The sequence below is a fragment of the Herpailurus yagouaroundi genome, unplaced genomic scaffold (assembly GCF_014898765.1).
Source record: "Herpailurus yagouaroundi ecotype Mexico unplaced genomic scaffold, PumYag 222, whole genome shotgun sequence".
NCBI lineage: Eukaryota > Metazoa > Chordata > Mammalia > Carnivora > Felidae > Herpailurus > Herpailurus yagouaroundi.
In genome coordinates this window covers 15,490,782-15,509,793 of record NW_024412453.1, presented here as the reverse complement: position 1 = coordinate 15,509,793, position 19,012 = coordinate 15,490,782, and the positions used below count along the sequence as shown (strand labels likewise).

The following is a 19,012-nucleotide window of genomic DNA, read 5'->3' as shown; positions in this document are numbered from 1 at the left end:
GAGCCCGGAGCCTGTTTCCGATTCTGTGTCTCCCTCTCTCTCTGCCCCTCCCCCGTTCATGCTCTGTCTCTCTCTGTCCCAAAAATAAATAAAAAACGTTGAAAAAAAAATTAAAAAAAAAAAAAAAAGAAAACACAAAGCTGACAAAAGGTTTTGGGCTAGGACTTAAACACAGACCTCTGATTTCTGCCTTTTTGAAGCAATAATAAATGGCTACCAGAATCCTTTCGAGTGAATGTTATCTTAAGAACTTTCCGTGGTCTGAAGATTCATTAAATGGTCAACTTCATTCCTAAGGGCTTTTATGGTTAAGTCTGAGACAAGTGTATAAACAGACATTTATGAAAGTGCTGCTGGGTTAAAAAAATGTGACAGAGCCCTATGGTGAGCCCTGGAGGTACAATTGTGATTACGCCAGACTCTGCCCTCGTAGAGACTTATCCATAAATAATGGCTAAATGCATATTTCAATTAATACTTATGTAAAATCTATTAAATAAGCACATCATCATTATTCCCATTACACATTTAGGGAAACATGCTTAGAGAAGTTAAGTCACTTACTCGGGGTCATAGCTTCTAACCCCCGTCCCCCATGCTTAGGAATGAGATGCGATGTCCCTGGAAGCCAAACCAGGGTTTCTGAAAGTACCTGTCTCTGGGCTGTGATCCAGAGGGGGAGAACACCATTGTCCCACCATTCAGTCTTATTCTGTGTGGTCTTGAAGGAGTACTTCCAGCGTGTCTCTGTGTTAAACATCATGTTGTGAATGACTCCATGATCTTCAATCCAGCGACCTTGGGAATGAAGGAGGGAAGGTACTGATAAGTTCAATGAATGGATACTGCCAGCGGTGTCAAAGTGATCTTAAGACCTCCTCCAATATCCTTCTGGTTGGCCTACTTCTTCTGGGGGACTGTCACTCTGGGTGGCCACCCTGGGGCTTCAGATTTGGTTTTCTGGAGGTGCAAACATTGGTAGCCATAAAGAAAGGGCTAATAGAATCTCACACCTGCCAGATTGGATCTGCTGCCTGGAACAGTCCTGGAGGAAGCTGGGGTGGGCTGTGGAAACTGATGGGCGAGGAGGGAAGGCTTAGGGAGGCCAGGTTACTTAGGTTATTCTGTGTCCAGAAGGCAAGAGCCTGGGATTTAGATATATCCTGTGGGGTGATATTCCTTATCTTCTGCTTGTGATGGTCTGATTCAATATTGAATATCCAGTGGGCCCAATTCTTGGCAAGTATCCCAGAGTTTTTCCTAGGACTCCCATTGGCTGTGCTGTTTGAGGAAAACAATGGAATCAAGAAAGATTTCTAGACATAGATGGGTATAGACTTATTTCTCTCTACTTAAAGAAGGAAAGTGGATTTTGGGGAATGTGAGTAAGCTAGATTATTCTTGAAAACATAAGAATTGAACCAGATATAGAAAGTACCTGTGATCTTACACTGTACTGGGGAAAAGGAGAGTGCATACTGGGAGTAGTCTAAAGACTTAACCCAAAGACCCAGGGAACAGCTGAGTGTCCACTCCCCCACCTTCTGGAACAGATTCCTCTGGGTGACCCTACTGATTGCAATAAGATAGTGATGATTTCTCCTATTTCCAAGGTAAATCAAGACAGGACATTCTGTGACTAAAACTTGATTGTCACGGGAATCGAGAGGGGAAAATTCTCCACTGGCTCAGTCGTTGCCAAGCTGCTGGTGGGTAAAGTCCTCTTAGGATGGCCAAGGCTTTCAGCTGGGAAGAAGCAAAAATAGTTGTTGCTCTATCATTTCTGCCTTGTAGGTACACCATGCTTGGAATCACTGGGAAAAAGTTGCACTGCTGTCAGGGACTGGGGTCTTGGTATCAAGGTTCCTGGTGAGGGATCAAATTGGATGGTCAACAGGGGAAGAGCATGGACTTAGAGTCCAAAAAGAGCTGGGTACCAACTCTGAGTTAACTTCTGAACCTGTTATGTGAACTTGAACAAGCCCCTAACCTGCCTGGCCTTGGTTTGCCTGAATAATAGTGGGTAGGGTTTGTGTGATGAAATCATGGCACATATTTATTGTCCTGCCTTTAGAGATTTTCCCCTTTACAGGAATCAGGCACAGAGTTTGCTCAAGATCATGTAGCAGTACTGGGCTTTGAACCCAGGAAGTTTGGTTACACCCCTCTTTTTTTTTTAATAGGTAAAATTTGCAAAACATGAAAATAACCATTAACATTTTAAAGTGTACAATTCAGTGGCACTTATTATAGTCACAATGTTGTGCAATAATCACCTCTTTCTAGTCCCAAGGTATTTTCATCACTGCAAAAGGAGACTGTACCCATTAGCAGTCACTCCCCAGTTCTCCATTCCCCTACCTGCTACTGGCCGTTAATCTGCTTTCTGTCTCTATAAATTTAGGTATTCGGGACATTTCATAGAAATGAAATCTCACAATACGTGACTTTTTGTGTCTGGTTTCTTTTACTTAGTCTCATGTTTTCCGGGTTCATCCATGTTGTAGCATATATCTGTACTTCATTCCTTTTAATGGCTGAATAATATTCTGTTGTATGAATAGACCAGAATGTGTTTATCCATCTATTAGTTAGTGGACATTTAGGTTGTTTCTAGGTTGTTTGGCTAGGCTACTGCGAATAATGCTGCTATGAACATTCATGTACAAGTATCTGTTTGAGTCCCTGCTTTCAATTCTTTTGGGTATATACTTCAGAGTAGAATTGGTGGGTCATATGGTGACTCTATGTTTAACTTTTTGAGGAATTGCCAAACCATTTTCCATAGTGGCTGTACAATTTTACATTTCCACTAGCGATGTACAGGAGTTCCGAATTCTCTGCCTCCTCACCAATACTTGTTTCTTCCTTTTTTTGATTTTGGTCAACTGAGTGGATGTGCAGGGGTATCTCATTGGGTTTGCTGTGCATTTACTGAATGACTTATGGTGTTGAGCATTACAACCTGGGCTTTTAATCTCTCCGTGATACTGTATGTCATGAGGGGGGTTGAATACCACAAGTGAGGGTACTTTGTTATGGGTAGGTGGGGGCCAAACGGACAAGAACTTGTCCTTTTTTGAAATCTACAACAAATCCTCTCCTTGTTGTAGTGTCCAAGTTTTCTCATGGCTGAGCCATGTCATATCACAGCAGATGAAATGGAAGCACAGAGATAATTCACCCAGGTAGTAGCTTGCTTTTGTCTTTATCTTTTTTACCTGCAAATCCTGGATTCTGTTCTGTGTGACTCTTCCTGCCCAGTAAAGAGCAAATCACCATGGAATTATAAATGCCTGCCACTTCACCTGTTCTAGTATTTATCCATGGTATCTATACCACCAACATTAGAATCAGTTGAACTACTGTTAAAAAACACAAATTCTCTGTTCTCCAATCTAGCCCTTGCTCAATCCACACATCTAGGGTTGGGTCTGCGAGTTTGCATTTTCATAAGCCAACTGACATGTCAGAGCCACTGGTTCAGGGACTGTTAGTCATTCACACATGTATGTGGATTAGTTCTAGCAGATTACCCATTACTCCAAAATCTGGGTTGATAGCAGCTTCCCTGAGAGACCAAAGGGAAGGCTGGCAGCTGTCAAAACCTGGAGTATTCCAGTATCTGGGGAAGCTTGGGGGCTCAGAGACATTGGGAGGATTTGGAGGAGGGATAGGAGGAAGCAAAGGACACCATGGACATGGAAACTTCCCCTCCCTGGACCTTAATGATTCTGGTTTCCAGGCTCTGGGAGTAAGAGGTCAATTATAGTATCAGTTAAATAGACTAGACTGGGAATCCATCATAGAATCCCTTTTCCCCTCAAAGAGATGTTACCCAGGTTTCAAACAACTAATCTAAAATGAGTTCAGGGAGCATGACCCTTCCATTTTGTGGCATGGCTAGTCCCAGTAATTGCAAAAAGGGAACTGTCTTCATGGTGTTTGTGTTATTTCCACCCTGACACTTAAAGGTATGTTCTAAATCCAGCCAGTGGCTGGGAACCACTAATGACCCAGCAGGAATTCCCATTGCCCCTTCGGTTCCTCCTTCCTGCTGCTCAAGCCTTTTATCATGGTTAAGGCCCTGTTCTGGAATGTGGGCAGAACAAGAGGGGAGGTGGGGGGAAAGCCAAGAAATGAACAGCTGTAGGGAGCAGCAATCAGTTTTACTAAAATTGCATTTTGTACTCTGGAAACAATCAGGGACTGGGCTGGGAAAGCTGCGTGAAGGCAACAGTGTTGGCCATGCCTGGAGTTCCAGTAGCTGCAAAGGAACTGGTTTCACTTGGGTTGGGTGATGCTGCCCTCACTGCAGTATGATGCTACAGAAGCAGGGCTGATTTCAGGGGTGGGACACCTGGGTTTGGTCTTGGCTCTTGAAAGCACTTGTTCTTCCCTTGGGCTTCATTTTCCACCTTCATAAAATGAGAGGATTAATGATTTCCAAGGTCCTCTCTGGCTTTATCCATTCTGAGTGTCTATTATCCATGTCATTTCAGTGTCTGTGATGTGGGTAATTACGCAAGTTAAACAGGAAGTAGGATGAGCTCTCTCAGAGAGTGTGATTCCTGCTGCTTGCTAATTATGCTTTAATCAGGGTACAATGCATACTCCCACACCATACCAGTTATGGCAAGATGCGGGTAAATTCTCCCAGCCGAGCATTTCAGGTGTGGGAACGAACCCAGCTAGATTCGACTCCTTTCTCTTGATTCTCAGAGACTGACATTTATTTCTCAAATACTTGCAAGGTGAATTTAGAGAACCATCAAATCCAGCATTTGATCCAAACCCTCCCCTTCAAACATTTTGACCCAAGTACTATCCTCCATTGTCCCATGGTGTTCATAATCTAGGGACCAGGGGAGAGAGTTAATAAGAGAGCATGTTCTGGGGGTGCCTGCAATGCTCACAGTCACTCACTCTTAGGATTCCCCAACTTACAGGCCCTGCCGAGAGGCAGGTCTAGGTACCATATTTGTACCATGTGATGTCTCCTCCCTACATTCAGTTGGCTGGCGAGAAACCCAATTCTCTCTCAAGACTTAAACCAAGAGATGCAGTAACTAATCAGCTGGTGGTGGGCTCTCAGTAGCCTACCATGATAGGTCATGAGCAAAAAGAGAAAGCTGGTTGTGAGTGAGAGAAGTAGAGATAAGAGAGTTCCTGGGGCTGATTAGAAGGAGCACTGGGTTTCTGGATGTCTTCTTTGGAAAAGTGTCTATTCATGTCTTCTGCATATTTCTTCACTGGGTGATTTGTTTTTCGGGTGTTGAATTTGGTAAATTCTTTACAGATTTTGGATAGGGTTGATGGGGGGGCAGGGGAGAGGGGTAAATAGGGGATGGGCATTGAGGAGGGCACTTGTTGGGATGAGCACTGGGTGTTGTGTGTAAGTAATGAATCATGAGAATCTATCCCCAAAAACCAAGAGCACACTGTACACACTGTATGTTAGCCAACTTGACAATGAATTATGGTGAAAAACATAAATAAAAAAAATAGGGACCACTGGGTTTCTGAGAGCCAGAAAAGTGGGATCTGGTTTCTCTAACTCCATTTTCCATTTTTCCTAATTATCCCTCATTTGGTTCCCTTGCCCAAGTTTGCCTGTTAGAGTCTTGCAAGGTGTTCCTTTCCCTTGAGCTAGTGTGAAAGGATTTCTGTATTTTACAGCTGTTGTTCCCTGACATAGCTGGAGATCAGTGCTCCAATAGATGCTGAACAAAGTGCAGTGGGAACACAGAAAAGAGGGTATCAGGGAAGGCTGCACAGAGGAGGTGACACTGGAGCCTGGTGGCAGGTGAGAGTAAATGCAGTCCATCCTTGAGCAACATGGGCTTGCATTGTGCAGGTCCATTTACATGCCAGATTGTTTTTGACAAATACAGTACAGTACTATAAATGTATTTTCTCTTCCTTATGACCTTCCTAAATTTTTTTTAATGTTTTATTTATTTTTGAGACAGGGAGAGACAGCATGAACAGGGGAGGGTCAGAGAGAGGGAGACACAGAATCTGAAGCAGGCTCCAGGCTCTGAGCTGTCAGCACAGAGCCCGACACGGGGCTCAAACTCACGGACCGCGAGATCATGACCTGAGCCGAAGTCGGCCACTTAACCGACTGAGCCACCAGGCGCCCCTCCTTATGACCTTCTTAACAACATTTTCTTTTATTGTGAGAATATAGATTATAATACATATAACATATAAAATATGTGTTAATTTACTAAGTTATCAGTAAGGCTTCTGGTAAATATTAGGTTATTAGTTTTTAAGTTTTTGGGGATTCAAAAGTTCTATGTGGGCTTTTGACTGTGTGTGGGTTCATTACTACTAACCCCCATGTTGTTCAAGTGTCAGCTGTATTTGCCATGATTTTTAACTATTAAAACTAAGCAGTTCACTGCTTGGGCAGAAGTAGATAGTGGTGGTTTTATAATACCCTGCTCGAGTTGTAACCATTGTCAGTTACCTCCCTTCAAGGATTAGGTAGCTCAAGTTTGCCTAGTTCTTATTTGTTAATGACCTAAACTTACATGATATGCCTTGGGAAAGAAGTGAGCACTGTTCTGTTCTGTTGTTGTGGACAGATCACTATTTTGGCCATTGTTAGATGGCTTGAGAGTTTAGTTCCATAGTTTGAACTAAGATAGGGTCAGGCGTCTACCCGGTAAGACTGCTGAAAATCTTTCCTTTTTTGATTATAATGACAAAATGGTCGAGATGGTTCACGACAGGCTTATTGTTGTGAACAATAACAAACAACAAAATTGTTGGGACTGGCTTATTGTTCTAGAGCAGAAGTCCTGCTCTAGAACCTGCAATTTTTTCAGTTTTTGCCAGTGTTTTAGGCTATTCCTTAGCTTGTGATGGATGAAAACCACTCCTAAGGTTAGGACTAGACCAGACGTAGACTCTAGACCTATATTAGATCTGCCAAGGCTCAAACCTTCATGGGCCTTCAGATCATACAAGAAATGGATATCTGTGCAGTATTGCCGTTGGCTGTCAGGGAGTGTCATTGGAACTGGGCACACATGGCATTAATGCCATTCCATCCTGCTTATACTTTGCATTCAGCATCCATCTCATTTCCTCTTGAATTTCAGGTGATTATCTATAAATATGTTTTCTCCATTAGTTTAAAAGCTTCCTAAGAGTAGGGCTGTGCTCATTTATTTTGGTATCAACCTGGCACAAAGCATAGGGCTTTACCCTTAGTAGGCATTCAACAAATGTTTGTTGAGTTTAATTGAAAAAACTCCCTCTTACTTCTGCCCCATTTGCAGATGGCCAGGTATGCTCTGAACAAGTAGGAAGCAGAACCTGATTTAATCCAAAGTCAATTTGGGAAAAAAGATATTTTAGTGGGATTAAAATAAACCATGCCATAACTTAATAACTCAATAAGGGCATTCCTCCCTCCCCCCCCCCCCCAAACATTTGCTCTGTTCCTATCTACTAATTTTCAGGTGGAACAGTGTATATTTACAGATAGTCCATCTGGGTGTAGACACACTTTAATGCTGAGAAACTGCTTGTGTTATTCACTAATTCCTTTAAACTAATCTACCATATAAACTATAAGCATATCTTCATTTTCCTCCCGATTTGTGATTCATTAAGTTCACATTCCCAAAACCAAAGAAGAAAATGTCTTGTTAACCAGCTAGTATGAAGTCAGGAAGAATGGTTGCCAAATCAGGTCAACTAACCACCTTAAATCCACCCAATATTCCTTTCTCAAGCTAACAAGCTCATTTAGAACCACAGCAAAGACACTGATGGGAAAGCAGCCTCCACTGATGCTGAAAACCACACTCACCCAAGTTTACACACCCAGGGTACCACCCATTGATAATACACTGGACCCATAACAAAAGTACTTGAAATGAGAACAGGTGAACCAATCAAAATTTAAAACCTTATCAATTCCTGCTATAGAACTGAGGCTTGTCCCCAACACTAGCACTCATGATGGCAGCCCTTGTCTGGACAGAGAATATAAAACCCTAGCATGCCCATTTTACTAAACCACTCTTGCTCATGTGTAAGTGCGAATGAAAAATGCTGATGCTGCTTCTTTTTGACATTGCTTTTTAATTATGGCCATCAATAAATCATTTTATCCTTGAACAAGACTTGAGAATGGCCCTAAGGCAGAGGCACGATTCCTTAGGAACTAGGCCAACAGAGAATGGTCTTTCACACTCTATACCTCTTCCTTTAATCTGCTGTCAAAAGCAGAAACGTTCTCTCTTTGAGTAGCTGGAAGCAGACGGCTTCTTGAGTTCCATCTGAAACTCTATTAACACACAGTTCTACCCTTGACCTGCCTTACTAGCCACTGTCATGGAAATGGGATCTCTCCGCTGTATTTTTTTTTCTCACTTTATTTTCTCCTCTTACCACTATAGTGGACTGAATGGTGCCCACTGGCACCCCCCCCCCCATTTATATGTCCATATTCTTATTCTCAGAACCTGTGAATGTTGCCTTATTTGGAAACTAGGTCTTCATAGTTGTAATTAAGGATTTTGACATGAGATGATCCTGGATTATCCATGTTGACTTTAAATCCAAAGACAAATATCCTTACAAGAGGCAGAAGAGGAGAGGACGCAGACGGAAAAGGAGAAAGGAGACAACATGATCATGGAGGCAGATATTGGAATGATGTGGCTACAAATCAAGGAATGCTGGTAGCCACTAGAAGACAAAGTGGGAGGGAAAGATTCTCCCTTTGAACCTCTGGAGGGATCATGGCCCACTGATACTTTATTTTGGGCTTCTGGTCTCTGGACTTTCAGTTGCTTTAAGCCACCCAGCTTATGGTACTTTGTTACAGCAGCCATAGGAAACTAATACACCTGTGCTGTTACCCTCAAGTGGTTCCAGCTTTTCTCACTCAAGACCTTGGAATCCAGAGCAGTCATGATTTTTTTTCTCAGTTGCTGTGGTGTTTTGGGCTGACACGTTCTCATGTGTAATCCATAGACCTGAAGCATCAGCATTACTTGGGAGCTTCTTGCAATGGCCCCACCTCAGGTCCTTTGAACTGGAATCTGCATTTTAACCAGATCCCCAGGTGATTCATATACATATTCAAATTTGAGAAGCACTAATAGGAGAATCTCTAAGGTGGCAATTAGATCTTTTCTCCACCTGGAAGAGTCCTAGTTTCTTCATGTTAATTATGGTGTGGAGGTTATATAAAAACAAAACCAAATCAAATTCTTTGGTTAGAAATTTACACTGATGTGTTATAGATGACATGGCATAATGTCTGGAATTTGCTTTACAAGGTTCCAGAAAGGGGACACCTGGGTGGCTCAGTCGGTTAGGTGTCTGACTTCAGCTTGGGTCATGATCTCACATAACCTGCATTGGGCTTTGTGCTGACAGTGCCGAAACTGCTTGGGATTCTCTTCTCTCCCTCCCTCTCTGCCCCCCTCCATTGTTCACGCTCCATCTCAAAATAAATAAATAAACTTAAAAAAAAAAAAAGATTCCATGATGTGCCTGGGTGGCTCAGTCACTTGAGCATCGAACTTCAGCTCAGGTCATGATCTCATGGTTTATGAGTTTGAGCCCCGCATGGGGCACACTGCTGTCAGTGCACAGCCCGCTTCAGATCCTTTGTCCTCCTCTCCCTTTGCCCCTCCCCCACTTGAGCATGCTCTCTCTCTCTCTGTCTCTCTCTCTCTGTCTCTCTCTCTCTCTCAAAAAATAAACATTAAAAAAAAAGTTTCCAGAAAGAAAGGCAGGCAGGCAGAAAAGAAGAAAGAAAAGTCCACTGAGTGGAGACAATGGAACAAGACTGGCAAAATGTGGAAAAATTCTTACAGTTCGGTGATGGGTATAGGGGGTTCCTTGTGCAATTTTCTCTGCTTTTTCTACACTAATTTTAGAAATTAGTGTACTGAAAAGTTAGGGAATACCCTGGTTTTCCAGCCTTCCTTATTTTCAATTATTTTCTTTTCTTATTTATTTTCTTAATAATAAGAAATATTTTCTTATTTCTCCACTTTTCGTTCCTTGTGGAAATGATTAGTGTTGGAAACACGTCTTTTCTGTCTCTATCTGTGGTTTTCTTTCCTTTGTTTCATCTGTGTTTGGGGCTTTGTTGACTTCCAGGACTTTCTCAGTGGAGAGTGGTTTCTGGGGGAGAAGGATGGGAGCTGATTGAAAGGTTTACATCTTCTAACTAGGTTTCCAACAACATCTGCTGGGCTTGTACTGTTAACCAGCAGCAGGGATTTAATTTCCTTTTCCTTTCCCTACCTCTCTTACCTCTTTCAGACTCTATTTTTTTTTCACTGGATAGAGTGTCACATGGGTGACCTTTGGCCCTCTGATTTATATATGATTTGTGTATTATACCTCTAGTTCAAGGGTTCTCAAGTAGGGGGTGATTTTGCCCCCCAAGGAACATTTGGCAATGTCTGGAGACATTTTCGGTTGTCACAACTGGGAGAGGGGAGGGATGTTGCTAGCATCTAGTGATTAGAAGCCAGGGATGCTTCTAAGCATTCTACAACACACAAGACAGCCTCCCCAAAGACAAAGAATGATTTGGCGTAAAATGTCAGTGGTGGGACATTGAGAACCCTGCTCTAGTCTTAAAGATCATCTAAATACATTTGGCCATGCTTCTTTTGCTCTTGTCTCAGGCAGAAGGAGAGGTGGATTCATGACTGGTTACGACATCTATGAGGACTTTTTACCTCTTATAGGTTGATTTTGGGATAGAATGTAAGTAACTGATCATTTGTGCAAATTGTGCCCTGCCCACCTCCAGGGGGCACCACCCACATAGCATTCATGAAAACAGTTCTTCCCAGAATTGTGCTGTACACCGTCTACATGGTTACAAGTGGTGGTTCTGATTTTGGAGTTGTTCTGGTGGGGTTCTGGAATTGGGAGAAGCTTAATTTCTGACTGGTAGGGATCTTGAGCCTACCATCGAGTGTCCTTCCAAGAAAGGAGGAAATGAAGAGCAGAGAGAACCTTACTGTTATTATCCTCCACCATCATCTCCTTACGAGCATCCCCCTTTCACCTCTGATCCATATCTATTTGACTAGATTTAAAATTGTTAAATTATAATATCACAGCTTACATTTTCTATAGCCTTTGTCTGAAGCATGGTGGTGATAGCTTCTTATTTTCAGTAGGTTCCTTGGGGGAGAAAATATATGCTGCTGCCATAAGACTTCCTATCCACCCACAACTTGCTTGGCGGGATTTCCTTAGTTTCAGCAGCATAACTTATTCTCACTGGTCTTCAATCACTTTGCAATAAAAACTGAGATTGCAGAAATGTTCACTGTCATTACCAGTGATGGAGCAGTAAGTACAGGCTTCTGGAGAGGGAGAAGGAATTGGGTGATTTAAACTAGCAGAATGAGCTTCTAACCCTCAGAGAATGGCTTTTCATTTCAGTGAGATCTGAGGGGAATTGGGACAGTTCAGGGAGACTGGGGGGACCATGCTGGGATGTGGCTGTTTGCAGGTGTGGGTACTGTATCCACGGGGTGCCCCATAGCTGAGGCTGTGATTTCTTGGGACTGAGTACTGGGCCACTGGACTGTACACCCCCATCCCTACATCGTCAGCCCCAGGCTGGCATGGTAGACCTCAGCACTTCCTGCCAGTTCTTCCTCTATTGGTCTTTTCTCTGATAACAGTCCTTGACTTTCCACTGGGAACCCACCAGCCCCTGACTTGCAGTCCACCTGGTTTGTGTGAGGCTTGCCACCCCCTTAACCCCAAACTGGGGGTGGACACGTAGTCTCAGCTTGGGTGTTCAGCATTGTTCCACTCTCCCCCGGGGCCATAGCGATTGCTTCTGAGAAGCAAATTGGTCCAATGAGAGCCAGTCTTGGGAATTTTGTGGTCACTCTTAGAGAGAGACAGAGAGAAAGAGAGGGAGAGGGAAAAGGAGGGAGATAGATCATTGTGATGACATAATATGAGGATCTGGATTACTAATGCCTGTAGTTATCAATTAATTACGTCTTACGGTACTGTTATCGGTTGAACTGTTTCTCAAAAAAGATGTTGAAGTCCTAAGCTTAGATGCTCAGAATGGGACCTTATTTGGAAATAGGTCCACTACAGAGATGAGGTCATGCTGCAGTGAGGTAGGCCCCTAATCCAAATGACTTCTTCCCTTATAAGAAGATGACTATGTGAAAACAGAGACACAGGGAAAATTCTGTGGATTGGATGGAGGATGGGACTGTGGCATCTACAAGCCAATGAATGCCAGAGATTGCCAACAAACTACAAGAAGTGAGGAAGAGACAGGAAGGATTCCCTGTGGATTTGAGAGGGCATACAGCTCCATGAACACCTTGATTTCCAACTTCTGGACTCCACAAGTGTGAAACAATAAATTTCTGTCTTTTTTTTCTAAGATTAAAAAAAATCTTTAAGCAATCTCTACACCCAACATGGGGCTTGAACTCACAATCCTGAGATGGAGAGTCACATGTTCTACCAACTGAGCCAACCAGGCACTTCATAATTTTCTGTTGCTTTAAACTGCCCAGTACTGTTAAGTAAACTGTGGTGCTTTGTTATGGCAGCCCTAGGAAATGACTATAAATACTTTCAATTAATAATTATCTCCCAACTTCTTCTCCTCCTCCTCTTTGTCCTCCTCCTCCTCATTTTTGCCTAAGCAACAGAAAGTCTAATACTGATGTGGTGACACACTATGATTGGACAGCCCAGCCTCCATGGACATTTATTGCCCCTCTGACATCAACCCTTGGGGTTCAGGGGTTAGCCATAATTCTGCGGGCTTTCTGGAGCTTCACTCTGGGGCATGATCCTGTTAACTTTTGCCTTTACACAAAGACTGATGCTCACCTCCTGTTTATCTAAGCCCCATCAGGGACCTGTTTGTGCTAGGCAGAATTCCAAAATGGTTCTCAAGGTTCTTGTCCCCTGATATATATGTCTGGTATAATTCTTTTCCCTTGAACATAGGTAAGACCTGTGGCTTGCTTCTAACCAACAGAACATGGAAAAGTTGAGATTTTGCAGATCCTTTGAATCCTCATCAGTTCCTTTTGAGTTAATCAAAAGGGAGATTATCCAGCATGGGTCTGACTTTATTAGGTGAGCTCTTAAAATAGGATCTAGAGCAGAGAGACGCTCTCCTGTGGCCTCAAAGGAGCAAGTTGCCATGAATTCTACAGTTGCAGGGAAATGGATTCTTCTAACAGCCATGAGAGCTTGGGACCCCATCCTAGCTGACACCTTGATTGTGACTTTGTGAGACACTGAGCAGAGGCTCCAGCTCACTGGTGCTGACTCCTTTCCCATGGATACTGAGAGATAATACATGGGTGTTGTTCTAAACTGTTAAGTTTGTGGTAATTTGTTCTGCAGCCACAGAAAAGTAATACATCATTCTATTTTAAGAAACTTCCAGGTCCTGTGGCCAAGTTCCCCTGTGTGTGTGTGCGTGCGTGCGTGTGTGTGTGTGTGTGTGTGTGTGTGTGGCATGGAGTTTGGGGGGTGGGGGTTATGAAGCCAGGTGGGAAGAAGGAAACTATGTTGGAGGAAGTAATGGCCCATTCACTGGGGGAGGGGATGAGCTTGATTAATGTGCAGGCCTACCCAGTGCCCGTCTTTGGGGAGCTGGAGGGAGAATGTTTCCTCCAGAGCCAAGGCTTGCTTTGCACTTGGGAGCTTAAATCCTAGACAGGGGCTCTACTTCCCCATCTTGTAGGTGGTGCTGGGGGAGCCTGTACTTGGAGGAAAAATTTACATTCTTTGTAAAGATGTAAAGATTTTTTTGAGTGTAGAGGTGATGAAGTAGGATATTTTGAATTAGTAGCCAGTTTTCAAGAAATCTTCTTTCCTTGAGTCTTTTGCTCAGGACTTCTGCCCTTCCTGCTTCAAGGAGAGGATGCTATTGGAGAAAGCATGGAAAGTGGGTATTCCTCTTAAGCTCTGCCCCTCATGGTAGCCATAGAGGAGCTGTGGTGCAGAAAAAGGCTTATGGGGGGGACACAGCCAAGTGAGAACACATCTCTCTGTCTGATTCCCCGAGCTGTCAGTGAAAGGAAACACAGAGGCAGAAGGATCCACAAGAAAGGGGCTCTTCATCTTTCTCCCTGGCAGAGCTGCAGAGAAAAGGAAACAACACCTGAATAGATCTGTGGGATCTGGAAACAGAGGGGACATGAGCCTGTGTCTTGGGACAAGTCCTAGGAAGTGGCAAGACCTTGGAGTCACTTAAGTGTATAGTTGGCCATTGTTCCCACTGCCAGGCCCAACAGAGATGCTAAAATAATTGTTGAGTGGAAGAATGAATACGTTGGAAGCCCCCTTAAAAACTCTCCAGGAGGACTTTCTTTACCAGCAGCAGGGAAAACTGATGAAGGTCATGTGACTCTGGTTCTGGGGTGAGGGCTGAGATACCCACACATCTGACAGCCCCCAGGTATGAGGAGGCCCTGCTGCCCGTATCTGGGCAGCAGATTCTCTGGGGGGCCCAGGGTTCTGACCTTGGGCAGCTGAGTCAGCTGTCTTAGGGAAGCTTGCAAATGGGTCCTTGTGCCTGGGGCATGGCTTCTCCTGGCCTGGGACCACCTGGCCCCTGCTCCTTGAACTCTGTCTAGGAAGCTCAGGGAGGTGGCCACATGGCTTCTCGGACCTGAGCCTGTGTTGGAACTAGGATGTGAAGCAGTGCAACAGGCTCTTCCTCATCACCTCTCTTCTGTGTTAAATTACCCAGAGGTGTTCGTAAGAACACAAGTTAATTAGTCGTTGAGCTAGGAGAGCCCCCTTTATCATAGTTTGTGTCAGGTCTGTACCCTAGAATCTGATGAGGTCTTTGGGTGCTGGCAGCACATATTTTAACCATTATTTTTTCTATTACGGATAATTCTTGCGCACACTGGAGTCAGACAGAGGTCGGCTTGAGCTCAGCTCCTGAAGACAAATGCTGGGGGTTTTGCTGGGTCTGGGGTGGTCTCTGTTTCATTAATACAACATATTCAGGATATATACTCGTTTCCTGGAAGCTCTGGGGATGGACAACATTCAGAGGGGTTTGGAAAGATTACTTAGAATCAAAGACACTGACGGGCTGTAGTCATGCTGGAGGGTAGGGATTGAGGAGCCAGTGTCTGGAACCATCCAGGACTGAGTTTGAATCCTGCCTCTGCCCCAGAAAAGATTTGTACATCTTTGAGCCTCAGATATCTCTGCCCTGTAAAGAGGGTAACTGTCCTGACTTCATATCACCGTTAAAATTATTGAAAGATCTGATGATCATGGTACCTGCTTGGCCTATTCATAAGCAGGTTCAACCATTCAAGGCAGGGGTTTTCAGCTGGGGCCAGTTTGCTCCCACAGCAGACATTGGGCAATGTCTGGAGACGTTTTAGGTTGTCATATCGGGAGGAGGGGTGCTCCTGATATCAGGTGGGTGTACAGACCAGGGATGCTGCTCAGCATTCCACAGTGCACCGGATATCGCCCCTCCAACCCCAGCACAGAGAATGATCTAGTCCCAAATGTCAATAGAGCTGATGTTGAAAAACCTGTTTTATAGTTGAAGCAGAGTGAATGTTCACTTGCTCAATAAATGGCAGGTCTAGTTATAAATAAGAGGGTTCAAAGGAACATGTTTTTTCCACAGTGGGTGAATTAAAAAGATTATTTTGTATACAATGCTTTGTTATTTATAGGCAATACATTTCACATGGTCCAAGATCTAAAAATTATACAGGGGGTACAATCCAGTCTCCTACCCTGTGCCCTCCCCCGAGGAACCAGTATCGCCAGTTTCTTGTGTATTTATCCAGATTTCCTCTATGCATCTACAAGTAATTGTATGCATATATATACACATCCATATTATATGAACACATATATTCATGCTACACACATTCTTTGCATCTTGCTTTTGTCACTGAATCCATTTTGGAGATAGCTTCCTATCAGGACACAAAGAACTTCCTCATTTTTCTTTTGAAGGTAACAGACTATGCCATTCAACGGGTGTCTGGTATTTTATTTAGCCATTCCCCTCTGGGTGAATAGTTAGGTTGTTTCTGTTTTCTTGTGGTTACAAATGCCAATGCAATGAATAACTTTGCATATACATCATGCATCATTTTCCACCCAGCAGATATATATCTGTTGGATAAAGTCCTACAAGTGGAATTGCCAAATAAGAAAATTTGTGCAATTCTGATTGTATTGGGTGTTGCCAAATTACCCTCCATTGAAGCTGTACCCAATTCCATTTCCCACTGGCAATGAATGTAGACGAGGAGGTGCAGTAATTTTATAATTTTTAAAATTTGCTCTCACTGTTTATATCTTCTCATCAAGAATCTTCTGGGAATAAATAAAAGGTGGGCATGCCTTATAATATTTTGTGCCCATCATATTCTCAGTGTTCAGGGACCCAGAATCTGCCCATGGGAGGTCTTTTAAGTGTTACAAAGTTAATGCCACTGGGAAGTAGCATTCTCTTTCTCCAGAAAAGGGCTATTTATTTCCTGCTTCCTGGCACTAATAGTTCCCAAATGACTTGCCTCTCAAAGAGTTTACATGTAGGAAAATCTCCCTCTGAGTGGTTGTTCAGCTTTATTTTTTAAGTTTCTGATTCAAGGGCCCCTTTGAGAGTCTGATGGAAGTGATAAAACCCTCTCCCCGAAAAAGGTACTAGCAGTTTGTGTATCATTTCAGAGCCTCCCAGAGCTGCCTTGGACCCCAAGGGAGTGGTTTTCTGGATAGGGGTGAGGCTTATACTGCCAGGCACCATTCCATACCCCACAAGAGGGGTCTGTGGATTCCAGGCTCAGAGCTGGGCAGAACCAGTTCCACGTGGCCAGGGACACCCTGGTTCCAGGCCTGGCTTCTTCCTTGCCCATTTCTTGGCCAAGTGACTGATGAGTTCTTTGGCCTCTCTGAGCCTTCATTTTCTCATCTGTGGAATGAGGACAACACTTGCTTTGCAGTATTGTTGTATTGGAGACATTGAAGCCTAAGCACCTAGCACATGCCTGGCTTCAGGCCCATGTTGGAGAAAAGGAAGCTGATGTTATTCTTACTATCGTGGAATCCTTTGCATTTTGGTATTTGGGATTATGGAATGACCACATTCCTTCCTATCACAGACACCTGGAACATGCTCTTCCCTATGCCTGAATGCTTTTCCTTCCTCTTGTCTCCTGTACTCTCTTTCAATTCTCAGTTCAACTGCTCCATCTCAGAGAGCCTTTTCCTGTTTCCAATTTCAAGTCAATTTGCCCTTGCTCTCTTCTGGAGAAACTCTTCTCTTCCTTCTCAGTGACTTTTCTAGTTGTAATGAGATCTGTTAGTATCTTTTCTTGTCTAATGTTGTGTCCTCCTCTTGAGCTACACGTTCTAGGTAAGCTGGGGAGACTGGCAAGGGCAAAGGTACTAAGACAGGTGGGGACTGGGTGGAGGCACAGGCAGGTGACCTTTGTGATCTGGAAAGAACCGTGTAAGGGAAAGAGAAATAAGAGAAGATAGGAGAGAGTGGATCAGGGGCCAGGTCATGGGGACTTTCTGGGCCACAGAGAGACAAAATTTGAATTCTCTTCAAAGAGTATTGGTGTCCCTCCAACTCTTCAGTAATAAGCCAGGGAATCCTCTAATCTAATTGAGCTCTTTAAACTTTAATGTTTTACTATTTTTATAAAGTTCTTTTAATAATTTACTTTTGTTTTTTTAAATCATTTTTTTTAAACGTTTATCGAGAGAGAGAGAGAGAGAGAGAGAGAGAGAGAGACGGAGCATGAGTGGGGGAGGGACACACACACACACACACACACACACACGGAATCTGAAGCAGGCTCTAGGCTCTGAGCCATCAGCACAGAGACCCATGTGGGGCTCGAACTCATGAACTGCGAGATCATGACTTGAGCTGAAGTCAGATGCTTGAATGACTGAGTCACCCAGGCACCCCTAATAATTTACTTTTGGAAAAGATCACCAGCCACTGTGTGTAAGGCAAGGTGCAGGGTGGGTGGGTCTGGGGAACAGGGAGCAGGGGCTAGGGAGGCTGCAGCTGTGTGGTCCTGATTCTGTCTGCAGACTGGGGCTCTGTAGCAGTGGGGTTCTAGAAACCAGAATATTCTTAGCTAGTGCTTCTTCCATTTGCATGAACTGCCTCCATCTCCCAAGAGCTGGTTGAGAATGAGCTGTATCTCAGGGAATGACAGACACTGGGGCTTCCACTAGCATTGGCAAATTGGCTGCAGAATGGAGCTTACCTGAGATGGTGGTGAAGTGAGATGGGGACGTCATTGTCACGAAGGGTGGTGTGAGGTACTTGGCCTTCACGCCCTCCTGGGCCAGGCGGTCCATGTTGGGGGTGTCCACATCCTGGTCATAGTTCCAGCGGAAGCCATCGAAGGAGATCAGCAGCAGCTTGTTGAAGTTCTTCCTTCCAGGGACAGGGTGGCAGCTGGCCCAGCCCAGCAGGACGGGCAGCAGCAGCGTGAGGACCCCAAACCCTGTCATGCTGCGAGCACCAACATCACAGAGTTTGTGGGCCGGCTCCCATTTTCTCCCTTTTTTATCTGCGATTGAACAAAGTCCAAATTGATAATTCTGCCTGAGCTCCGCTGTGGATCAAAACACCTGGAATGTAACAAGATGTCATGTTTTACGTGATGGAAAGTTCTGGAAATGGATGGTGGTGATGGTGGTACAACCTTGTGAATGCATTCAATGCCACTGAACTGTACACTGTAAAATGGTAAAAATGGTAAATTTTATGTCATGCATATGTTACCATGATAAAAATAAGTCAAACCATGTGAAATATTTTGGACTTTTATATCAATTCCGCTATTGTGAAGATTTGGGAAACAAATTAGATTGGTGCTTTCCTTTGCTCAGTATATTCTGTTTTTATAGGGAGAACAAATTGTTGTGAATTATGACTACAAACACAGCCACCATGGATTGAGGGCTTGTGAGGACTAGGAACTGT

General features: G+C 43.8%; 1 protein-coding gene across 1 annotated transcript in view; it reads right to left on the bottom strand.

The window, feature by feature from the left end:
• The window catches only part of LOC121019819 (ectonucleotide pyrophosphatase/phosphodiesterase family member 7-like), a 32,636-nt gene extending 14,099 nt beyond the window's left edge, over window positions 1-18,537 (bottom strand). The window contains exons 1-2 of the mRNA XM_040459629.1: window positions 18,288-18,537; window positions 653-798 (exon numbers count right to left, since the gene is read on the bottom strand). Of these exons, the coding sequence (XP_040315563.1) occupies window positions 653-798; window positions 18,288-18,537 (396 nt within the window). The remainder of the gene's footprint in view (window positions 1-652; window positions 799-18,287) is intronic.
• Window positions 18,538-19,012: the final 475 nt, after the last annotated feature.